Source organism: Pholis gunnellus (assembly GCF_910591455.1).
Source record: "Pholis gunnellus genome assembly, chromosome: 12".
NCBI classification, from domain to species: domain Eukaryota; kingdom Metazoa; phylum Chordata; class Actinopteri; order Perciformes; family Pholidae; genus Pholis; species Pholis gunnellus.
The window spans coordinates 15,101,599-15,126,207 of NC_136539.1; the positions used below are offsets into that span (position 1 = coordinate 15,101,599).

At 42.1% G+C, this 24,609-nt stretch overlaps 4 protein-coding genes across 4 annotated transcripts; 2 read left to right on the forward strand and 2 right to left on the reverse strand.

Moving 5' to 3' along the window:
• The first annotated feature begins 524 nt into the window (after positions 1–524).
• Positions 525–2,952, forward strand: LOC306703885 (uncharacterized protein). The gene is made up of 2 exons (XM_079170035.1): positions 525–656; positions 996–2,952. The coding sequence occupies exon 2, from the start codon at positions 1,060–1,062 to the stop codon at positions 2,086–2,088; it is 1,029 nt and encodes a 342-aa protein (XP_079026161.1). The 5' UTR covers positions 525–656; positions 996–1,059; the 3' UTR covers positions 2,089–2,952.
• Positions 2,798–6,160, reverse strand: prmt2 (protein arginine methyltransferase 2; the record flags this gene model as incomplete). The annotated part of the gene is given in 9 exon segments (XM_079170268.1): positions 2,798–2,835; positions 3,029–3,203; positions 3,412–3,518; positions 3,520–3,549; positions 3,640–3,697; positions 5,536–5,609; positions 5,612–5,788; positions 5,899–6,063; positions 6,116–6,160. Coding segments are annotated over 9 exon segments (864 nt in total). The 3' UTR covers positions 2,798–2,802.
• Positions 6,161–7,225: 1,065 nt separating this feature from the next.
• Positions 7,226–10,630, reverse strand: ercc1 (excision repair cross-complementation group 1). The gene is made up of 9 exons (XM_079169755.1): positions 10,497–10,630; positions 9,901–10,314; positions 9,561–9,664; positions 9,269–9,368; positions 8,578–8,654; positions 8,090–8,189; positions 7,792–7,863; positions 7,593–7,661; positions 7,226–7,502 (listed from the first exon to the last, which is right to left on the reverse strand). Exons 1-9 carry the CDS (start codon positions 10,554–10,556, stop codon positions 7,440–7,442), a joined length of 1,059 nt encoding a protein of 352 aa, XP_079025881.1. The 5' UTR covers positions 10,557–10,630; the 3' UTR covers positions 7,226–7,439.
• Positions 10,631–11,574: 944 nt separating this feature from the next.
• On the forward strand, positions 11,575–23,062 carry sona (SON DNA and RNA binding protein a). The gene is made up of 10 exons (XM_079169752.1): positions 11,575–11,705; positions 13,789–13,883; positions 14,113–14,320; positions 15,440–15,516; positions 15,618–17,456; positions 17,860–18,217; positions 19,029–19,546; positions 19,729–20,231; positions 20,349–20,433; positions 21,077–23,062. Exons 2-9 carry the CDS (start codon positions 13,856–13,858, stop codon positions 20,421–20,423), a joined length of 3,606 nt encoding a protein of 1,201 aa, XP_079025878.1. The 5' UTR covers positions 11,575–11,705; positions 13,789–13,855; the 3' UTR covers positions 20,424–20,433; positions 21,077–23,062.
• The last annotated feature ends 1,547 nt before the right edge of the window (positions 23,063–24,609 follow it).

The window sequence follows — 24,609 nt, forward strand, 5'->3', positions numbered from 1 at the left end:
TTCTGCTATTTATAAAGGCTGCTGATGTCCAACCCCGAAACCACACGTCGTTCTGTTTCTTTTGTTTTCCACACAAGTCGTTGGTCATTCGTACGAAACGAAACTTAAGGATGCAAAATCAAAACTAAAGACAGCCATTTCTTCTTATATCCACAATGAAACGAAACTATTCAGTTTGGAGTTACGAGGCAGTCATCATGGTACAGTTTCTGAATGCAGCCCACTACCAAATACAACAAATCATAAATCTAGCTACAAGAATACTCAATTGTGAATTAGAATACACAATTGTGTATTCTTGTACACATCATGATAATATTAATATTATCATGATGTGTCGGTTGTATCTGTGATGTTGGATTACTAAAGCAAACCTTATGAAGGGAACATTCATATATTCAGTTTAGTTCATATTTTGTGTTTTAATGCCTGCACTGACTCTCACCTTAAAGACAGTTATTCCTCCTCTCGCTAGATGCTGCTGCAGGCTGCAGCCTGTCGTCGGTACAAACCGGGCAGCTTCTTGCAGGAAAACGCAGGGCAACAAAAAGCTTTACCCTCGTTGTAATCGGGCTGTGTTATTGTGATGTTTTAACTGCGCTTACTAGACAATTGCGTTCAGCACGTGCAACATTTTCTTAGGAAGAATGAACACGGTACGTAACATCTTTTGTTTACGTGCTATTTACTCGTATGGAAGGACGCCCATTGTTCAGGGCGACGCCGGGCCTGATCTGTTGTCAAGTAACAGCGAGTGCATTTCTGTTTTTTTCTGATGGTTGTGTAATGTTACGTTCTGCCTGTTAGGCTAGTTGATTAACCCTCGTGTTCAGGTCATCTTTGGTGCTATTGTGGACACAACACTATCAGTACCGCGGAACTAATAAAAAAAAGAACGTAATCTGGTTCAACCTTGATCAGTTGTAATATAGGCGTCTCCCCTCAGCTACACCACTATAAAGCATAATAATCATGATGGTTTAATCCCTTTTCAGATGTCCCTGTGATCTGTCACACAGTGACAACCACTCCCCTCCCACTCTGGATGTAGATTGCACCATGTTGGATAAGACCAGCGATAAAGACCAGCAGACTGGGCACTGCTCAGACTGTGGATGCAGCCTACCACAGCCTGACTCTGATTCAGCTGACACCCCAGCCCCTCCTAAACAGCAGCGTGTGGACAAAGCAGCCCGTACTTCCAAATGTCCAAAGTGCCAGGCGGGCAGCAGCCTCCCTAATGGGCGACGTCCACACCGCCGCCTCCGCCTGGACCCTCACAGCTGCAGCCTGTGCTCCAAAACCTTCATCTCCTCCACCCACCTGGCCCTTCACGTGGCCTCCCACAACAAGGAAAGGAAGTTCAGATGTAGCACCTGTGGCAAGTACTTCCATCAGTCCTCCCACCTGATGGCACACAAGATAATCCACAGTGGGGACAGGCCGTTTAAATGCCCAGAGTGCGGTAAGACCTTCGGCCGAGCCTCACATCTGAAGACCCACCAGCGTCTCCACACGGGTGAAAAGCCCTTCAAGTGCACCTATTGTGACAAGTCGTTCACACAGAAGGCTGGGCTCCTGGCACATGTTCGACTACACACGGGGGAGCGGCCGTACAAGTGTGAGCAGTGTGGTCAGGGTTTCCGCTCTTTGTCACTCCTGCTCTCACACAAGGCCGAGGAGTCGTCCGGCGAGGCCAAACCGGCGTCAGCACCAGCACTGAACCAGCCCCAGAAGACACAGAGCAGCACCGAGGACCTGAACTGTGGCGTCTGCTGCCGAACCTTTGTGCGGTCGTCATACATCCGGCTGCACATACGCCTCAACAAAGGACAGCGGCCGTATCACTGCAAAGTGTGCAACAAGACCTTTGTGAAGCTGGATACGTTTGTGAACCACTGTGATAAACACTTGAGGCAGAAAAGGGATAAAAGTGTGGTAAAGGAGGTTAAATACAAAGTTGTTAAACCTCCCCAGTTTGTTCCACTCTCCAGGCCTCCTACTCCTGAACCCTTACCCACTCAGCCTTTATCCTCGGAGGTCAACACACGCTCCAGAGCAAAAGCAAAGAGTAAAACAGAGCCATGACCAAGAGGAGTGCATACACCGAAACAGTGTAGTTGAAACTCTCCAAAATACAGTAATATGATTTATATCAACACAAGTTTACTCACTTTCCAGGTTTTAGAATGACTATTTATTGTGAATGATAAATTATCTTTGTAAGTACCACAATGTTGTTTTATAATGTCCATTGTAGCTCATGAGGCTAATTGACATTTGTAACAGTAGCATTTCAGTGGCTCTAACCATTATATTCATGCTTAATGTTTTCTTAAACCCATACAAGCCTAATGGCATGTATAACACATGACTATGTAACGTAAATGGCTATTGTAAAACAATATGCACATAAGAGTAAACATAATGATAAAAGCATAGTGTGTGGAAGACTGAACCATTTCTTTTGTTGCACCATGAGACCATAAATATGTTAAAAACTATTTGTTAGTTATCAATCATTGTCTTCTTTAAAGCCTCTTTTTCCACCTAGCCAATGAGCATTCAAGTCAAAGTAACAGAAACACTCCACAGTTCATTCCTTGCATGAAACCTATTTGTTACTCTGCTCTTACAACATGGTTTCATAGTGTGCTGTATGCATCACCTGGGCCTGTAGTTATCTCACTTAACACCACAGGACTACAAGTCGTTTCAGATGAACCTCACTGACCCTAAACTCAACAGAAGATGTATTTGGACTGTTTTCCTGTGGATCTCCACTGCTCACGGAGACTCGTGTCACCTCCACATGGGGAAACTCTTTGTCCCAACCTATGGACAGAAATCCAAAGACACCATTTACAAGTTAAGGGTCAAGTTCGTACTCTTGGGAGGCTGATGTATGTAACAGAGTCACATTGCATGACTCACAAATGTGAAAGAGAATAAAACGATCAACCACCACTTCATGGACACAGTCAATAAATCAGATAAGGAGAGTACAAAGTGAAGATTAAATGTCTGCCTGGCAGTTGTCTGTTTCCTCTGTGCTGCTGTTAATGCTCCAGTGCAGGGTAACCGTCATGTGGCGTCTCCAGACCGGGTTCCTGCGCAGGCGGATGGTTCCACTGATGGCGTCCTCAGCGTACACACTAACTGGCCTGTCGAGCATGAACAGAGTCTGCTTCCAGTGTGCGGGCCTGAAGAGAAAATGATTTCAGACACTAAGATTTACGAGTACAACAACAATATTTGCAGCCTGTAACAGAGATATATTCAGACATTGTTATCGGTATGGGCTGTTGAAGTTGCTCTAAGCGCGCATAAGCACTGCTATTCATGAATAAACTATCCTTTTTCATTTTGTAACTACACAACATGAGTTAGTATGTGTTTGTGCTGTTATACTCAGAGTTGGGTCCGGTGTTTAGCTCCACAGTGGCACCTCCCGTCTCCAGGCTCTCGAACTGAACAGTGAACCAGGCGGTGGATCCATGGAAAACACCAGACTTTTCCCACACGGAAATGAAACTGACCCTTTATTTCCTGAGAAATGAAACACAGGGCTCGATATGTTGCAAAACCCAATGTGTGGCGGAGTGGAACAATTACACATAGAAGGAGGACACGCAGTACCTCCAGGTCCTTGACCTGCAGAGTGTACATGTCCAGCTGTAGGCCAAGGGCCAAGGGCCTGCAGAGATGAAAGGTTATTGAACACTATGGGGATAATGAGGTGGCTGCCAAAGAAAACGTATATGAATAACAGGGGAAAGGACAGATAGAATCAAAGCACACATACCATAAGATGACTAAAAAATAAAAGAACGTATACAAAGATAGGTTTCTGTGAGTGTATGCAATAGTGACGTTAACCATACAGTGTGTGATGTACTCTGAAATATTGGTAAACAGTATATATTATGAACCTGTTCGTGCATTTAGTCACACCTGTTACTAGCGGTCACAACTAGCCTCCTAAATATGGATTAGTGTTAGAAGTAGATAAAATAACAGCAACGCCTCACTGAACAGCAGCCTCAAAATAGTCTCACGTTATTTGAGACTGTCAGAGCTGACTTTACTCGATAATTGCTGAGGCTACAGATTGTACTATTCTAGCAGATATCCCTATCTTCACATCCTTTAGTTGTATTATGACCACTGTTTCTCCACTATTGCAGTTTTCCTGTGTTTGGTACGTATATGTTGCACAACTCTACTCCGGTACAGCTCGCTTTATCCACCAAACGCTTTTGTCTATCTTGCCGTCATCATGGTGGCGCCTGAAGCTGTGTCCAGTTTGAACAAATTCATCCTCTTCCTGAGAATGCCATTCAGGCAACTTTTGATATCGTGTCTCTTTATACTAACATACCCAATGAAGGGACTGAACACCTTAAACCATTTCTTTACAAATGGTTATCACACCGATCCCTGAGGGAAACTGAAAGTGTAGGGCTTGTGCACAATGTAAGAACACAACATATAACACACCCAAATCTCTGATAGAAATGTCAGCGGTCGAGTTGCATTGTGGGTTACACAACTAGACAAACCTGTATCAGCCAACGGCAACAGCCAAAAATGACTAATCTCCTGCAATACAAAGGGTGCCATTTACATACAAGAAAAAGAAAACATAAAAGTGCCATAAGATGCCAAAACATTTGATTCATCCAGTTGAAAGCACATTTCATAGAAATGAATCATCCACTCTCTTCCCAGACGTAGATGAGAATTGAGAAAGTATGTTCGTCAAAGAGAAGGAGAGATTTAGAGAAGATGTTCAATGAGGAATTACACTTGAAGCCATTTCTGTAGAGTCTAATAGAATACATTTGTTTTCCAACAGGATGTAAATGTTGTCACAATTTTTGACGCTGGAATGCTAAAAGTATCTCAGCAAATGTAAATTCTAAAGTCCGATTACGCGATGTAAACGCGTCAATCTTCTATTTCTTCTTATGCTTTTTAATACCAATTAGCAGGTCCACTATAATTACGGTTGGGCAGTGACCATTTTTATGTTTCAAGGCAACATAAAGCAACGTACAGGAACAAAAAGACGCCAGTTTTTTGTTTCAGCTTGAGGGGGGCTGGTGGATCAGTCACACTGGATCTATTTAGATTTTTCTACGTGCACAATGAGGGATTTATGTCAAAAATAAAGAAGTGAGCGTGTCTTTGTAGCAATGTACATGTTGTGAAAAAGGGAATTGTAATGTTAATGAGTCAACACATCCCCTGTGTGTTTGACTTACAGTTAAATATTATGGCATGAAGAGGCATTACATACACTGACTGATGAACACATATACATTTGTTGCTTACAGTCACTTTAACACATTCCCAATTTGAGTTTTATTGTACTGCAAGTAAAATGGCTGCCGTACATGTGGTCTTTATTCTGACTGTCACACATATTGGCCATCCCTAGCGTATCTAGCATCACTACCTGGAACCACAGATTATTATTCAAAATGTTTTAACTTCACATCTGAGATCAAGATCTTTAAAAAGCTTGTATACAATATTGTGACCTTGTTAGTGGTAGAAAAGTGAGACAGGACAGTGTTGAGTGAGAACAGCTGACTAAAGGCCCTTACTGGAGAGGAGTGAAGTCCAGGTCATACAGCTGCTCCCAGAAGGCCATCTTCTCTGCATAATAGCTGTTGGCCTGACATGGCACTAGGGAGAGGGCCGCGGATGAGGGCCCCATGACGCCGCCTTCTTTAAGCCAGCGTTCCCTAGCCAGCAGTACTGACTCCACCATGAACTCAAACTAGACCAGAGGAGGGAGAGACAGAAACACAATGTGGTATATTCAAACCTGAATGGGACTGACAATAAAACTGTACTAGCACTGAGATAAAGCAACATTGTCATCATTACCAGCAGGCAGTTTCCCATCCACTCGGACACCAGGACGTCCACCTGCTCAGGCAGCTCGATCTCTTCGGCTCGTCCCTGGAGCACCGTGACCACCTCCTCACAGCCGTTCTGCTTCACCAGCTGTCTTGTGTGCTCTACCATGGAGCTCGCCTCCACAGCATACACCTTCAATGCCACATATGAACTTAAGACAATGTATACAGCATGCTGGTTATACCATGTAGTAACACAACCTGTCCAGCAGATGGGAGTATAGGTACATCAATGTTTACAAAGATTCAGACTTTCCACATTTATCACATTTCTTGGAAATTGGTGTAATAATTTGAGATGTACTTAGAGATTTAAGCTACGTTTTTAAGTAAGATATAAATGACCAAATATTGCATGATATTTTCAGGGTTTGTGGTTAAACACACCAAACATTAGAACTGTTTTGCCAGATGAACTGAAAAAGTGTTGATATTTAAAAGGGAAAACGTCAAAGTCTATTTACAAGTCTTGGGGAGTACTACCTCATACGTGAAAAAAGTTGTATAACTGGCTACATTAGCTTCTGATAGCATAACACACCCACATCTCTGATAGAAATGTCAGCGGTCGAGTTGCATTGTTGGTAATACAGGCACCAGGTTGTGACCGGGAGGGACAACATCTCCAAGTGAAGCTGTGTGTGACGAAAGAAAAGTAACACATGTTGTTTATAAAGACGATATTGACAGTTTTGCATGATGAGACCCCAAGTGTTATTGACAGACTGTGTGATGAAAAGTGGAAAGTGCTGTTGTAAAATCAAAACAAAAAAAAAGATATACTTCATGGGCTGTCGGAAATATCGGAAATATAGCGTTTGAGTCCTCCTTATTTTTAGTTCGACTTTATATTTGTTTCGTTTTATTTCCAAGGTGTCCTGTCTGTTGCTACAGCCTAATCTACACATATAGTATATATCAAACCACTCAAAAGTAAAACGACCGGATATGGTTTGGGGAATCCCGGAGGAGCACCTAAAGGCAGCACCGCTTCATTTTAATATTATGCTAGTATTATCTTCAAAGTACCGATCTTAGTTTATTTATTTCAGTATCCTTACTGCTCTTCTTCCAAATCTGTGAAAGCAGTTTAGTGTGAGTGTGTGTGTGTATATATATATATATATATATATATATATATATATATATATGATAAATTACATTTAAGCACTCCCTGGTAGTTCCTTGTTGGGAGCAAAGTAATACAAGATTAAGGTACACTGTACAGTAAACAAATGACAAATATTACAAAATATTTATTTTCATAAAAAAAATAATTAAGCAATGAACAAATTACACAAAATTGGCGTACAACTCTAACGGCGAAAGAGTTCACGTCTTAAAATTCTCAGTCTCAGAGAAGTCACATTTCTTTCATCACCGTAGTAAATCAAGAGTCTTTATAGTATTTAATTCAGCCCTCTGAAGAGTGTTTGTGCTGTGTCTTCGCATGCTGTTCAAATCTATTGTTCTTTTCAGGAGCCTGTCACACATCCTTGGTAAGAAGTTTCAGCTGTCTTTTGTCTTCGACTTGAGGAAGGGCTTATGGAGCACATCGTAGAGTCGCCGTGCCTGCAAGCACAAAATGTCAACATGGTCATTTAAGAAATGTCCCAGCTACTTTCTGTATATTCATATGGGGCACTTGTGTTTTGAACTCACCTTTTGTGGTCCGAGGCCTGGACAGAGGACCAAGTCTTCCTTAGAGGCACTGATGATTCCTTCTACCGACTGGAAAATAAACCCCGCACAATTCATCATCTCATTATGAAAAGATTGATTCAGAGTACACCATAAAATCAGTTACTGATTGCAGTATAGCAGCGATCTGAGGAATAATCTTCGCTGTAGTGGTACTCACTGAGAAAGTGGACAGCAAGGTAATGGCGTCGGTCTTGTTCACAGACTTCACAGTGGTCAGGCAATCAGTAACCTAAAAACAAACCAATCCAATCATGATTGCATTGTCCAAAGACTAAAAGCACACTGCACAACTTTGGCAAATACTCTAACTACATTGAATTTTCCTTGATATTCTACGGGACTGCATCATATTCACTCCATCACGTTAAAATGTCTTCCATATTTTTCAAATTGTCAAAATGATCACATTAAGAATAGCAATAACCTCACAGTTATTACAATAGAAATCCACACACTTTTGACAGGTAGTTTTTCTCAACTTGCTCCTTCAGTAAGTCTGCGGGTTTCTTTTCGTATGACTTGTACGTTTCCAGGTACCGCCCTGCCTCCTCTGGACTGCCAAAGCAACATGAAGAAAATATTAGTTGTGATTATTTATTCATTTTTGTTTGTCATAAAGCACAATGTTCCATAATCAACAGAAAAATAAACAAACTGGAGTCTGGCTAGAACTCAATCTGTTGATCCTGGCCAGAATAAAACAACATAATAAAACATATCTTGAATGTTACAATTGAGTGGTTGAAGTATGGAAAGACATTAAATACCCATTACAACCCCAAAGAGGCATTACATGACACATTCATCTTTTGATTACACACTTTTTAAGGTGGGATCATTGAGAAAAAAAACATTGAAAAAGAGTTTCCAAGCACACTCTCCTCTCTGTCTGCGTCCTGTCAGTGACTGTTCAGTCCACTTGGCAGTCTGTTGCAGGTCTTACCTCCAAGCCAAGATGAGAGTGCAGTCAGCCATGATGCAGATGCGAGCCAGCTCCTTCAACGTATGATGAGGATCTTTCTGTGATGAAAGAACAATATCAGAGAGAAAATATCTTAAAGCTTTATAAATGGAGGTTCGGGGTGGTATATTCATCTCTATGGAGATGTTCAGTGTTTTGAACCAGATCTGAATGTTTTTCAAATAGTATGTAGTATTTCTCTACTCTGGTATTTACATTTTCCGTCATACAGTACTGAAAATGCTTCCAGCTGCACACTTCAGACTTCAACTACACTACTGTTAGCAAAACAAATTCCACTGAGGGAAGATATACGTGACAAATGAATAGTTCAGCATGGATCATTTACATTACAGCTCTCCGTACAGGTTGTTCCATTTTGTTAAATAGAACATAGAATGATATTGATACAAACTGAAACGTTGCGTTCTAATCCTTGTCAGCTCTTTTTAATAGAAAATGTCATTGCCTCCCCGAGAGCTGTTATAGTTAAATAGCTAGCCTATAAGAATGTAACATCAAGAAAAGGAGCATCAGTCGTGAACCGTTGTAGCAGGAAGCTTTGAACTAATCTTTGACAGCCCCTCTCTGCATAATTATGCCTTAAAACAATGAAGCTCCTTTAGCTGTGTGACTATGTGAATGTTTACTGAATTAATATAACCTCACTTACCACGTCAACTTGTACCAGTAACACTCGCAGGGTAAAAGTCTGTCCAAGCAGCTTCAGGCGGTCGTGGATGTAGTTTGGATTGAGATTGTGATACCGCAGACTTTGAACCAGGCCCAAAAATTAAAAAAAAAAAATGCAGCAAAAATAATACAGAAGACAAAATAAAACACATGAAAAAGAACATGTTGCACATCAAATATTAATTAAAAAATGTCTGTTCATCTACGTACACATGCAAACACATCATTTTCCTCTCCGATACAAAAACTATACTTGAGGCATAAAAACCCACCTGAGGAAGAGAGCACAAGTTGTCTGACCCACGACATAATCAGGTACAACATCTCCAAACTCCCACGGGACACTCCTCACAAACTTCAGGATGGGATTTCCCCTCTGAATGAGAAAATAATGATGAAAATAAACATGCAACTAGATACAGGTACCTACTTTTGATCAGGCCAGCTAACACGCCTGAAAAGAGTCAAACTATTCCAAGCTGATAAAGAAACACGGGTAGTAGTATCAATAAATGAGAATACGATTATGCATGAGAGAGTTGGTGATTTTCTGCCCAAAATCTCATACCTGGTGTTGCCCAAGTGAAGAGGGACAAACATGTGGATGCTTACCTGTCGAGGACTGACAATAATGCTGCTCCCAGACCCCACTGGTTTTGGGCCCAGGCTTGGGCTCGGATCAGACCTTTGACAGCTCCCCTCTTTCTGGTGTGTGCCAGCCTCCTGTGGGTCCTCGCTCTCCTTAGCCCCTTCAGATCCACCTTCACCCTCTTCAGCACGGTCCTCAAGTGTTTCACAGGACACTGAGTCTGACTCACTTGGCTTCTGGTCGGTCTTGAGCGGTTTGGACGAGGAGCCCTCTCTCTGAGGAGGACGAGGAGCAGCCACATTGCTTTTACTCTGGACGATGTATTCTGCATAGGAAAAGGTCTGCTCCACGGGCTCAGAAACAGGCTTCGCTGAAGATGAAGGAGAGCCTGAGGTGTTTTGTCCTCCTTTGGATGAAGGCTGAAACTGCGGCTTTGGCTGTTGAGAGTCGATATTTATGAAATGTAAAACAAACACTGGCGTTTTTTACAAGCATATACAGACCAAACCCTTGTGTTGCAAAGTTGGTAACGTTGAGCCATTTACAATTATGAATTTATAGTTGCCAGCTGGAAAGCTAGCTAGCCCACGTAAACAGTTAATTCAAACATAATACCGACCGGTGTTCTTTCTTTAACGAAAGCAGTGTCGTCCAGGTTAATGTTGAACCTCTTCTTCATGTCTTTTAGCTGAGGATGACTCTCCAAGTAAACATAACCACTATCCTCTTGACTTGAGCACTAACAGAGCTACCATCTAAAGAGCTACAGCAACAACACTTTACGAGTTCCGGCCCGATTCCTTCAGAATAAAAGCACCGTCTCCAAAAACGATAATAGACACAGTACTTATTATTCACATGTTTCCAGACATGTCTGGAAGGAATATTTAAGTGTTCACGGTATCTAGGCATGTTAATTGAGTACCAAAATGACTGTACTTACAGTTTCTGCCTAACACATTTTTTCAAGCTAAAACAAGAATAACACATGCTGTCCTGATGTTTTCCAATAAAAGCCCTAAATACTGTGACTGTGGGCACACTTCATTTTTCAAACAGAGACACAACTCAATAATAAACGCTTAATTTAAAAAGGTTTGCAAGTTAACTGTGGTTAAGCCCTGACTTTATGTCAAAGAAGTTGTACATGCCTGAGAAAATGAGTTTTATAATCCACACCCCTCCAAAATACAGGGTCGATTTTCTATAAAATAATCTAATTAAGTGTTGCACACAATTATGCTTAATACAGACGTTGAAGCCATTTAGGCCAAAGAATATAATGTTAACATGTCAATGTCTGTACCATTCCTACGGCGATCTTTATTAGAATGTGTGAGTTTCACATCATTTTTAAGTCTGATCACTAATGGCAAAAGCCAATAAAGTATATCATCAGGTTCAGAATGAATGAGACAAAATGACCAGATTACTAACAAAACATAAAATATATCAATAGTTTATGACATTACAATCTGATATAGATATATACCCATGTATACAAGAGGTTATTTTTATTTTACATCGTGCACTACATTAAATAATAAATATATAATACACATCAGGACATTTTGCTAGTTTGCCACAAAGACGTAAAATATAGGTTTGTTACCATGGAGCATGTAGTTGCCTAGGAGACGGTAACGCCGCCATTGAAACCGCGCAGCATGGCATGTTGGGATACTTTTCTCCCCATCATGGCGGATCAGGTAGTTGGCTAACGTGAACGAGTTAGCATATTCAACGGTTATTTGGTGGTCACATATTGAATGACTGTAGCTATCTTGCATTTTTTACACACGGACCGCATCCACGGGACATACACTAGGTAATTATATGCAACAGAATCGAGAGATGTGATGAGCGAACGAGCTTGCTTTGTTGAAACAAGTAGCAGCTAACTGTGCTAGCTAGCTAGCTCGTTGAATTGATAGCCGCATGCTACGGAGCTAGCTACGGTGGCTTGCCGCTTAGGCCGCGGCGTGCAGGCAGCATGTTTGGCTTGTACGTTGTCCGACTGGTAAACGTGTTAAATAATCTACGTTTCGGGGAAGAACCGTTTATAGTACAAAGTCATTGATATATTAACCTAAGTGATTGAAAGCTAGCTGCAGAGATCTGCGAAAGAATGTTAACGCTGGTTACGAGCAGGACAGGCCTGACTATTATCTAACATTTGAATGTGTGCTGCTGAAACTTTTGTTCCTCTTTTCGTATATATTGCCCGTGCAGTTGTGATCCAACAACACGCATTAGTTTTCTGTGTAACTCAACGCCATAATTTGTGGGGCTAACTTAACGTGCTAACGCTACTTGAAATCTTAAGTAACGTGTCGGCAACCGCATCTTTGTCGGCTAACGTTAGCTTTAGCGGCAACTAAAGCGGCAACGTTAACTAGCTAAACGTTTTGGCTACCTAACCTCACATGTTGTCTTACAGTTGTTACGTTGTTTCTGAATAAGTGATGTAATTATTGTTCAGTGTAAGTAACTTGTTTATGCAAATACATATTTTATGCCATTTTGAGTTGCTAAACTGAGATTGTGCCTTCATTTTCAATGTTTATGAGAGACGTTACGGTAACGTAGCCGTGTTTCTCGCGGTTTATGGTTGGCTTTATTGAAGCGTTACGTTTACAGGACGCATGCCGCTAAGGTACAGACTTGGGACAAGTTTCTACTTTTTTGACATTTTACTAAATTTTGAATCTGGTTTTGGTGACCCGCTTAGCTATTTACTATTTACTTTCTTTGCGTTAGCAATCCAGCCTCACTGTAGTCGATGCAGGGAATGCAACCTTTGTTGGGTTAGGAGGTCTGGTTGTTTGGTCCTAGATAGTAATTCCATTGACTCCATTGTGTTTTTACACCTCCGGCCACGTTTCGGTCAGTGATGTTAGGGCAGGCATTTTGCCTTTAGTTGCTTGCAGACTATTTCTCCCCTGCGGAGAGCTGACGTGTTAGCAGATATTCGGCACTTTTCACATAACTTGGTTGAATCTTTCTAAATCGTGTCACATTACTGGAAACTACCTGAAAATTGTGTTTACAGACTGTAAAACCAAAAGCAAAGGGTAATCATCCTCTTTGTGCCGAGACATACTCAGGGTTTAACTAAGCATTGGGGTTGTGTGTTCAGAAACAAGCTGTCTTAGTTTGCCAGCTAAACCGTTAAGTTATTTTGGCTGGACAAAAGTATTTAATTTAAAAAAATGAAATATCACAAACGTCACAATACCTGTTAAGGAAGGAGAGCCGTGCACTTAGCATTTATTGTATTCATATTAGTTTGTTGGACTTACTGTACTCGTATGTTTCTGCACTGTACATTTGCTCTGGTTTATGCTCTTAGATGATTGTTTAAAAAAGGAGATGCACTTATGACTTCTAGTGACTGGTAGTTCTCTTGAATACCTATGTTGAATACACTTATTGTAAGTCGCTCTGGATAAAAGCGTCTGCTAAATGACTGTAATGTAATGAGATAGAATGCAACTATCTTCTTTAAATTTATTTCAGCATAAATTGGAAACAGATCACCTCCTATCCTGAACCTAAAGATATTCTTGGTATATTTTATTCCTACACTGTTGATTGTCGTCACAGAGGATTCATATACAACAGCAGTCTAAATGTTACCTACATTAAGTTTATAATGTTTCGTTTTTCGTTCAAACCGCTTAAGAGAGGTATCAATTCATTTTGGAGACTGTTTTTGTTTTAACTTGACACGGCGTGGCCAAAGCGGACCTATCCAGGCCCTGCAAAAACCTTATTGATATTCAACTAAGATGATGCTACTTACATTTTACTGCAGCATGGCTATGTAATGCATTCTCTTGTGTTGGCATTGTTATTTGTTGGCGTTGCATTATTTGCTTAAGTTAAAATAACTTTGTTTCCCTTGCCAGTGTTGAGTGAGGGAGCAGCACGGCTGTGACGTTAAGAGAGCATTTTACAGAATCGGGCACCAGCACAATGGAATGTGCAGTGGACATCCCCTCGGGTGAGTGATGGATAAAACACAAATACATTTTTGTTGTTTCAATCTTCACCCATTTTGATTTCTTTTACTGCTGCATTCCCCATATCTCAGGTATTAAATGTTAGTCTATCATAAAAGTCCACACGCATGCTGCATTTTATTGACATACTCATTTCAAGTGCAGCACAAATAAAATGTCATGGATTTGCCAAATACTTGTGTTATATGAAATACTTGCTGCCCTGTGCAGGTGAAGAGGAGGCACCTGAGAAAGACGATATGAATGCGAAGGAAGGGACTGAGCCACCCCCCAAGAAAAACAAGAAGCACAGAAAACACAAGAGCAAAAAGAAGAAGAGGAAGAGGAAGGGGGAAAAGGAGAGCAGTTCAGAATCTGGTGCAGAGTCGGACGGAGATCAGCTACTGTCTCCGAATCCTGTCAGGACCACCAGAGCCAGGTCAGAAGACATTTTCATTTAAACACATTACGTAAACTAAATGTACTGTCAACTTTATTTTTATTTTATTTTGTAAAATCAAAATATGTTCTAAAAATAAGTTATGTGATAGTAAGCATCTTGTTTCAATGTGTTACACATAGATTTTTTGTCAATATTTCATATCTTTAGCTGTTTAGATTTCATATTCACGCTGCGGCCACAGTTTGTAATGTATTATTACAAAATGTATTCTTGATAGAGACGCACCAATTGCAATTTTCTTGGCAGATTCAGATTTTTTTTCAAAAGTCTGACTTGCCGATCATTTACAGCAAGGTTCCAGACTTACGTTTTCCCCCCATTGTCTAGGAACCTCCTCGAAAAATAATTGTAAAGGTCCTGAAGTTATTGTGAACCGTCACAAATCCTACATGTTACCCTTTCACTTGGTTTTCATCTATAGTGGTTATTTGCATAGAAACACACAATACAAATTAGGAAATAAATGATTGTATATTTAATTTAATTACTTTCTTTGATTGAAAAAGATCTTGGCATTAGAAGTTTTAATTATATTTTATCAGCTGCATAGATCTAGTGTTAGAAGTTAAAGAGGCCATAACTACCTCTCTAAGATCTATTTTATGTGTCTGTGAAAACATCTCCATCAAGCAACTGTATTTATTCAAGTTACTCGCCATTAACTTCATTTTACAAGATAACAAATCACCATGATAGCGTTATAATCTACTGAGTAGAGCTTGACCGTACCATTATGCAAGTCTGTGCAACCTCCTTCAATGTTAGCTGTTAGCTTCGTTATAAGCAGAACTGAACTAGGGAGAGACTCCGTACTGTCAGCAGACAAGCTGGTCACTTTAATTACAATATGAGAAGTGTGTATTAGTGAGAGGCACCAGGGACCAATCAACATTTTGACTCGGATGGTTTGAAATCCAAATATCCTGTATTATCGAGGAAGATTTGTCTGAGAAAAGCCACCAGTCCCACTAAATGGATGTTTTGTACCTTACCCAAAGTGAGAAGATGTCCTAATTGTGTTTTGTTTGTATTGGAAACCTAAGTTTTACACAGAAATAAATAAAAAACACTATTTCCTCTTCTTGGTGTTATTAGTGCCAGACTAGCAGCAGCTTCAGGAACTGGAGAACAAGCTGGGCTGAAGGAGGAGGGGAAAAGGGATGTAATTACAGGTAGGAGACGCTCACACACAAACATGATTCATATTTTCTTTTAAAGTAATGGATTATTTCCTGTTATTTGTTGCTTTTTAAATCGTCACTTCTCCTCTCAGATCGAGCCGATGTGGAGGAAGATGCAAAATCCAAAAAACACAGAAGACACGCTGCCAAGAAGAAGAAAAAGAAGAAGAAGAAGGACGAAAAGCAGGAAAAGAAATCCCCATCTCGCTCTCCTTCTCAAAGCAGCTCAGCTTCAGGCTCTGAGTCTGAAGGTGAAGGGGTGAAAATGACTGGTGATGGAAGATACTCTCCAGCTGCAGCATCCGACCTGCAAGAACCGGTGTCCAAACTAGTTTCAAAAAGCAAACGAGGAGAAAAGTCTGAATTGCTTGGAGTGAAGAAAAAGGAGATATCGGATATGGATGTGTCTCCATCTGGAGAGAAGGGCAGCAACACCAATCAAACAGAAAAGGATATGAGATTGCCCTCTGCGTGCCAGGGTGAAATATCAGCGACAGCAACAGTTAAGACAGAGGGTGGTCATGAGGGTACATTCAGCCATGCCCAGGAACTCCCTGACATCATCCCGAAACAGGAAGGTGCTACCCCAAGAGAGGAAACAGGCCTGAAAGATCAGTCCAATTCCGTTCAGAGGGCTCAGCCGACGGAGCGCGATTCATCCAGTTGCAAGTCTCCTTCCCCTTCCGGGGGCCGAGACATGAAGAGGTCTGGTTCGAGTCATAGTCGTTCACCAACACCTAGTCCTACTAGGGAGCAGTCTGGGCAACCAGCAGCAGCAACGAAAGAACGGTCAAGAACCCATTCCAGGTCAACCTCTAAAGAAAAACGGTCTGTAACTCCTCTAAAAAGTCGTCATCTATCCCGCTCTCAGTCCCCTAAATCTAAGAGGAAGTCAGTCTCCCGGTCCCCAAAGTCCTTCAAGAGAGATATCTGTCAGTCCCGGTCCACCTCTCGCTCCCTCACCCCCAAGAAGAAGGTGTCAAAGTCTCCGAGGAAGTCAAAGTCTCCTAAACGTCGGAGGAGTTCATTGTCCGTTTCTCCGAAGCGGCGCAGAAGTTCACACTCTCCTAAAAGAAAGTTGTCGAGATCCCCTAAACGCGGCGGGCGCAGGTCTCCCTCTCTGTCTCGGTCTCCGAGGAGAAGTCGAAGGCACTCCAGGGCCCGCTCCCCTAGGCGAAGCGGTGCAGTTGGCAGGCGTTCACGGTCACGTTCTGTCAATAGAAAGCGCCGCTCCAGTTCTAGATCAAGACGTCCCGTTCGTCGCTCCAGGTCGCCGGCAAGACGCGCAGGAGGTAGGCGCTCCAGGAGTCGATCCGTGTCTCGGCATAGGAAGTCACCACCGGCCAGATCCCGCCGCTCCCGCTCACGGTCACTTCGCAAGAGAGGGCGTACTCGGTCACGTTCTGTTGTTGTCCTTAAGCGCAACCGGCACTCCAAATCCAGGAGTCCCCGCAAACGGACCAAATCCAGAACCCCTCCCTCCCGACGGCGCTCCCGTTCCCCCGGCAGGAGAAATCGTTCTCCGCCGAGGTCTGGCAAACGCTCCAAATCTCGCTCGTTGTCTCGGAGGCTTCCGTCAAAGTCCCCCTCACCGATACCTGTCAAGAAGAGGTCCGAATCTCCGAGGAGTGCAAGACGGTCAAAGTCTAAATCCGTTTCGGCGGCCGTGAACAGATCTAGATCCGGGTCGGAGTCGAGTGATGGGCGGTCGGACAACTCCTCCCCAGCCAGATCCACATCTTCCTCTCCTGTTAAAGAGATGAAGCCTTCCCCTCCTGTTAAAGAGATTAAGCCTTCCTCCCCTGTTAAAGAGATGAAGCCTTCCTCCCCTGTTAAAGAGATGAAGCCGTCCTCTCCTGTTAAAGAGATGAAGCCGTCCTCCCCTGAGGCAGAGACGGCTGTGGAAAGTGGAAGATTTTCATCTCCAGCAGGTCAGAATTTCTTTTTTTTATAGTTAAGTGTAAACGTAAATTACAAAAACGTATAATTTATTTTGTTAAACTTTTTGTATCTGCCCAGTTACCAAGAGTGTCAGCCTTGTGAAGGGAAAATCAATTTGATGAGTAACATTGACATGAGTGTAATATTACTACTCGTATATATTAACCTTACTCATCATCAAATCCCAGTTTCAAGTTACTGTCCACCCCTCAGGCCTCCAATACCATCACAATGGTGGAACATTATCTTGTTCCTCCAGTCCATTTTTATTATTGAATACTTGTAGTAACGGAGTTTAAAAGTATAGAACCCATAAAGTAGGCGCTAAAATCCCCAGTCATTTGTGTAACTGTTGCAGTGAAATGACATAACCCGTCTTAACGTACCATGCAGGTGCTTGGAAACCAATGCCTGCAGCAGCTGTCCCCAGCCCCCAAGCTGGGAGCTCCTCAGATACGTTGCCAGACCAGCCTCAGGCGCCTTCTCCCAACCTCGATGAGGAACAGAAGGAGTGTGTCGGCTCAGCCAATGAGCAAGATGTTTCCAGGTCCAGATCTGGTTCCAGAGAGCCCGCCGCTGCCCCAGATCGGTCAGATCTTTCAGACGGATCAGACGAAGAAGAGGATTCTACCTCTCCAGTTAAGCAGCTGTCCAAGTCACGCTCGCCTACGGATCGAAGGAAACCGTCCCGCTCAGCTTCTCCACCACGACGATCAGCATCCAAGTCTGCATCCCGAAGGAAGCCGTCAAGGTTTGTAGAGTGTTTGTGTGTATGTACCCATCCCACGTCACAAATCAGGTTTCTGTGGGTCCTAAAAGACATTCAAGTTGAGTTTCTGTAAGGTCTTCAAAGGTAATGAATATGAAAGACCTCGTGAAACAGGAACTTGTAAGGCATCTGAACACCAGACCTAATGCTAACATCATGTTGCACTAGTATTTGTAATTTAGAAGTCGGTATTGTGCATCAGTAGTGGTGTAACTCACCGTAGTTGATCTGTGATATGTAACGTTCCCCCTCGTTGTTCGGCATGCATGTGAACTGCTGATAAATTGTGCAGTTCAACATCATAGTGTGAAATAAAGTTTTACGCCCAATATTCATCAAAAATATGCGATCAGGAGTTCAACATTAATGCTTTCTAGTCGCCGATCCCTGATAATGCTACATCATGAACAACGTATCTGTGTTGATTGAAGTCAAAAGAAGGGGAGAGCTAGTAATGCTAATGTCCGTAGGTTCCATTCAGTGACCTTATAATGCGTTCTGTCTCTGGACGAATGTACATTTATAAGTTATGTGTTGAAATGTATTCTTGTCAAATATAGTTTTTTGCAAGACAGCTGAATACATATAGTTGTCGGAAGATGTTTTTACAGCAGAATGATGACCTGTTTAACATCCTAACAATAGCTCTAAGCAGCTTATGAGTAAAACTGCTAATTCCAAGATTTATTTCATCATAAAATTACATCTTTTATAACCTAATCATCAATACGCTCTGAGTTTTTACGATCCCTTGCACCCCTTTTCATCAGTCTTATCATTCACCCTTTCTCAGGTCTAAGTCTCCCGTGAGGAAAAGAGATTCCGTCTCTCCACTGGAAAGGAAGAAGCGACGGTCTAAATCTCGAAGTCCTGCCCGGCGGAAGAGGTCACGCTCCCCTGCAAGGCGTAAGAGGTCACACTCCAAGTCCCGGACCAGAATCCGCCGATCCAAGTCCCGCTCTCCTCCAACCCGAAAGAGGCGATCCCGCTCACCCAATCCCCGCGGGGGGAGGAGGAGGTCCAAGTCCGCAGACAGGAGCAAGCGATCCAAGAGCCGCTCCACCGGCCGCAGAAAACGATCGGTAGACAGAAGCAGGCGATCGAGGTCCCGTTCTACTGACCGCAGACGCAGGTCTAGGTCAAGGGGTCGAGGGAGGCGCCCGGTGTTTCGCAGTCGTTCGTTCGATAGGCGGGACAGGTGGAAAAGAGAACCCAGCCACTCGCCAGTTCTCATCCTCCGCAAGCAGCGCCGCTCAGGGTCCCGGACACGACGCAGCACCAGCAAGACTCCTCCACGCCTCACTGAACTGGGTAAAACACAAACTAAGGACACACATGAACATTCACGGTTTAACTTTTGTATGAATTGTTTTTAGATTTTTTCCAAGTGTATACTTTTTGTTTGACACTGCTCATATGCTTAATCTCGCCCCCTTTCCCCTCTCTATGCCCTGTTGTTGCATTACCCTCCCTCCCTCCCTCCTTTTCTTCAGATAAAGACCAGTTGCTGGAGATAGCCAAAGCTAACGCCGCTGCAATGTGTGCTAAGGCGGGGGTGCCCATTCCGGAGAGTCTTCGACCGAAAGCCATCCTCCAGCTCCCTCTGCCCACTCCCTCTCCTACTCCTCTCTCCTTACCGCTACCGTTGCCTCTCCCAATGGGCATGGGCATGGGCATGGGGATGGGGATGGGTATGCCCAACATGCCCAATATGGGTCAGATGGGGATGTCCAATATTCCAGGAATGCCCAGCATGTCAAACATCACCATGAGTGCTGCTATGGCAAGTATGACAGCGGCCACTATGACCGCTGCCTTGACCAACATGGGTGCCCTGGCGTCCATGCCTCCCCTCGCCCCGCTTCCCACCATCACTAACAAGCCTCCGCCGTGTCTCGCTCCCCCAACGCCAACCCTCAACCTGGACCACATCGAGGAAGCAAAGAGGAAGGTCACTCAGCAAGCTAACATACACACCATAAAGGAGCTCACTGAGGTAAACGGGGAACTGCGTTCATGTGTATTTTTGTTTGAGAGAGATTATACTGTAATGATAACAATGTTCTGTGCAAGACTGTACCAACGCAAAGTAACTGATTTGTTTTTTTTGTAGAAGTGTAAGATGATTGCAAACAGCAAGGAGGAGATGGCCATCGCTAAACCCCACGTCTCAGATGATGAAAGCTAAAACCGTCACGGTAAGATTTCCGATCTTTATTCGTCAGTCTGTGTCGTTGTCTTTACGTTCGTGTTTACATTTTTCTGTTGTAGATGTTAGTTTCTTTAATTACTGAAATTAAATATCGCACACTATGACTCTCGTTTACAAACATAATAAATACATATTTGAGTGCAATATTTTTCAGCAACTAAATTACACATTTGTCTTTACAATACAAATGTGTCCAGTTGATGACTTATCCTACCACTTTCGTCTTTTAGTCCCCATTTGACAAATTGGAAAAACACATCTTGCTCGTCATTGCTCTTTCCTTTTCCTTCAAAGCTTTTCCATTTGGCTAAGCACTACCATTGTGCCTCTATTTATTTGGTTGTCCATCCTTCATTGTTTATATTTCTGTTTATTTAAAGTTATGTCTACTGCACAGATGCTTTGTAAGCCTGTTCTGGCCAAGATACCTATTACAAAATGAGCCAAACTCTAAAACCGCAGGTTTCTTTACTATCCAGTTGAGTTTCCCTAGCATGTGCGAACAAGGGAAATGTCTTCAGCCTTTTCCTCACTGTGATGTTCCTCTTTATATTAAATGAAACCTAATGTTTCTGTAGATGTTAAATGGTGAACAAACTGACCTTTTCTCTCTCTTTGTCTGTACACAGCCAATCCCCTCAAAGGACTAAAGGAAAACATAACCAACGCTTTACAGGAGGACCTACCTTCCCACAGTTCCCTTCGGCAGCCAGATGACCCGACTGAGCCTCATAAACCACCGCCACCAAGAAGAAGAAGAAGAGCATCCAAGTTGTCACAATCAGACATACGGGCATCAGCCACTGCCCCACCCAGCTCCCCAGTTTGTTTCTGTCCGTCTGTGTGAGAGAGCGATTGAGACAGACTGGCAGACTGTCAACTGTGATACCACTGAGTAAACTGGACACACTAACATGTGTGCACAGTTGAATGACTGAATAGTGAGTGTGAGTCTGTGTGTGTGTGTGTCTGTGTGTGTGTGTGTGTATATATATATAGTGACTTTCACCACCTCAATGTTGCTGCTCATTTAAGCGGTCACTGACTAAAGAGGAAACGAACCAAACTAACTAGTGGCGCAAGTGTTTTTGTAAAAGATTAGTTTCTCTAAATTTGTTTTACTTTTGTGCTTTCTAAAAGAATTGTGTTAAGTGGCGACTTCTTCCTTGTTCTTCTGTGTTCCCCTTGGTTCTCTCTAGTCCCCGGTTTTATAAACGAATAACGCAGACAACGTTTTGGTAGACACTCTCATGGGATTTGTTCCCAAAAGCCTGGGTGTCCAGAGCAGGAGAGTGGCCACATGTGAATCCTGGAACAGGGTACCAGATCTGATTACTTTGAAGGAATGGTGTATTGGCAGCAAAAAGAAGTTGGCTGTGACAAAACAAAGCGTAACTAATTCAGTTGGCACCGCCCTGGGTGTGATTTTCGTTCCCTCTATTTTAAATGACGCCAACTTAATCTCGACTATCCTGGTCTTTCATTTGGGCTTTGTTGGGCTTTTTTACCAACTTGGAAACATGTTTGCTGTAGATTTCATCTTTTAACACCAACATCCTAACATGCGGTGTTGTATGTTTTGCAGAACACTGTAATGACCTGGCCAACAGAACCTTCCATAATACCAGATTCGGAACTAAGATTTGATTGGACCTTCAGCCACCAAGCTTTAGCTGAATCAGTTTAACTATTTCTTACGCTGTAAATGGTAATTACTATTCATTTCTAATTCATTGTGACATGATACATGCATAAAAAAAAAAAATACGCTTTAGATATGCTTTTGCCTTTTTGTTGCCGTTTTACATTATTAAAACACAATTTATATCGTTGACTTTTCTAGAGAACATCGCTCATGTTGTTGTGCTCGGTGTGATAAATGACTTCTAGTGGTAGAGTTGAATGAACAAAGTTGAGCATGTAGGTTTTGTGTATTAGACAATCAGTTTCTTGGTCTCAAGATGCTTTCCTTAAAGAAACTATAACCACGTTACATTCACACATCTTGCAGCGTTGTATTCAGGTGGCAAATAGGAGAATTGTTAAGATAACTGCAAACATGAAAAACCCAACAAGCCCTTTTCATTTATTCCATTGATGCATTTAATATCTGCTTCCCCTGTAAGTGTTTCTCTGGCCCCTAGTAGGTGTTCTGTGTGAGCTGCATGTGGGTAAACGGGGTCCATGTTTCATTGAATGCTGAATCCCTTTGGATAAGTGAAGAACAAAAATGTACTTGGTGCTTTTGGGGAAAACTCACAGGGGTGAGGTTTTTAAGGAGTCTTGCACTCATAACTCATTTATTTTCATTGGAGAGAGGAATAACTCTGGATCCATCCTTCTTTGTCGACATCCCACACCCGGGGCTGTTCAGCTGTAGAAGGTGATCTGTTAAGGGTTTGTCAAACTGTACCTATACTGACTGTACCAAAAGCGTAGTTGAACTGTGGAATTGATTCCCTGAGGTAATCTTTAGCTATTTTAATGACAGAAAAAAGAAGAAAATGCATTTTAGGATTCTTTTTTTCTTTTCTTTTTTGGGCTCATTTGAATATGACATTGCCTGCTTTGTACATAAATGTGTTGATGATTATTAAAACCCTCAATGATCTGTATGTTCTTGTGCTCTTGTGTGCTGTGTTCACTGTAGGCAGGCTTAGTGTATCACATTTACCACCACACCGGAGACAGACCGCATTAAAAAAAAATCAATTCCATCATGATTTAGATATGAATTGGTGCGTCGCTTTAAGCCATACGTTAGAATATCGATCTGTGTAATTGCATGTTTCAAAGCCAAAATGTGTATCAAACTCTAATTATATAAATAGAATTTTGGTAAAAGACTTGGTTATTGATCAGACCCTACTGACTTATAATTGCTGCTTCTAATACTGAGATGACGGCGCAAATGTTCAGTGAAGTGACATTGCTGAGCAGTGAGTGACCAGCTTTCAGATCTAGAACGAAAGCTTTCACAGCAGAGCTGGAGCCCAACAGCGGAACCTGACTAGTCAAGTTATTGATTTGCAAGACTGCATGCTTGTGTGTGGGCGGTTTGCCTGTGTGAGAGAAAGAAAGACAAGTAAATATGAGTACACGTTTTTGTGTTTTAAGGGGGCTCATGCCAGCATGTCATTTCCTGTGTGCTTGGATAATTAAAATGTCCTTTCAGAAAATGTTCCAGACTAGAAAACACCTGCAGTTATGAAACCCTCCTACAAGTGGTGCACTTTCTCTTTGTTTCGGCTGTTATTGAGGAGGGCAGAGACTTGAAGGAATTGTGTACGCTCTCTATCAACAAAAAGGGCCTTTAAACACTATTATGTAAACCTCAGATAATGAAGGAACAATGGTAAGGTAAGTTAAGGATAAGGGCTTTAAACATTTTATTTTCAGTTTATAAATTGTCTGACTTACTCGGCTAACAAAGAAGAGACCCAGGGCAGTCTTCATGAAGAAAGCTTAAAATGCTTTAATCTGTGGATTTGCACACTGACTTGGATAAAAAGTTTCAAAACCTCCAGAGTTAGAGTTTCCGCCTTAGTCTTCATCATGGGGTTTAAAATACTAACCACCATGGCATACACTAAAATAAAAAGTACAATCATTACCATAGTCATAGATTCAGGGCTTTGAACAGTTCTTCAAATGAAGCAAACGCCAAAGTAAAGGAACACAACATGCCGTAGTCCTTTTTGTTTCAAGAGTTGGCTTGTTTTTATGGTGATTAACACAGTTAAACATTCTGCTGTTGAAACCAGGATACAATTCAATTTAGTTCCTTTTGTAGATTTTATTTTGTGAAAGTTTTAACAATTTTGGGGACCACGTTAATTGAACATTTTCTGAAAGTCTTTGGTTGATATGGAATATTATGTAAGATTAGAGAATGCATGCTGTCCTGCATGTCTCCTGCTGTGCATGCTTGAGTAGGTTTACCGAATAAAACGTTATCTTGTACTGTAGTATTATAGTATTATAGAGAAAAATAAGGGGCTTAGTTTAGAAATTTGCCATCTTTTTGATGTAACTATTTGATTTTTTTCATACATTAAATATAAATCCAGGATGAGGACAAATGTAAAGACCTTTCCTGCTCTCTGAAAACAAAACAAAACAACAGCAACCAATGTCTTAATCAGAAATGTAGAGCCAGTAT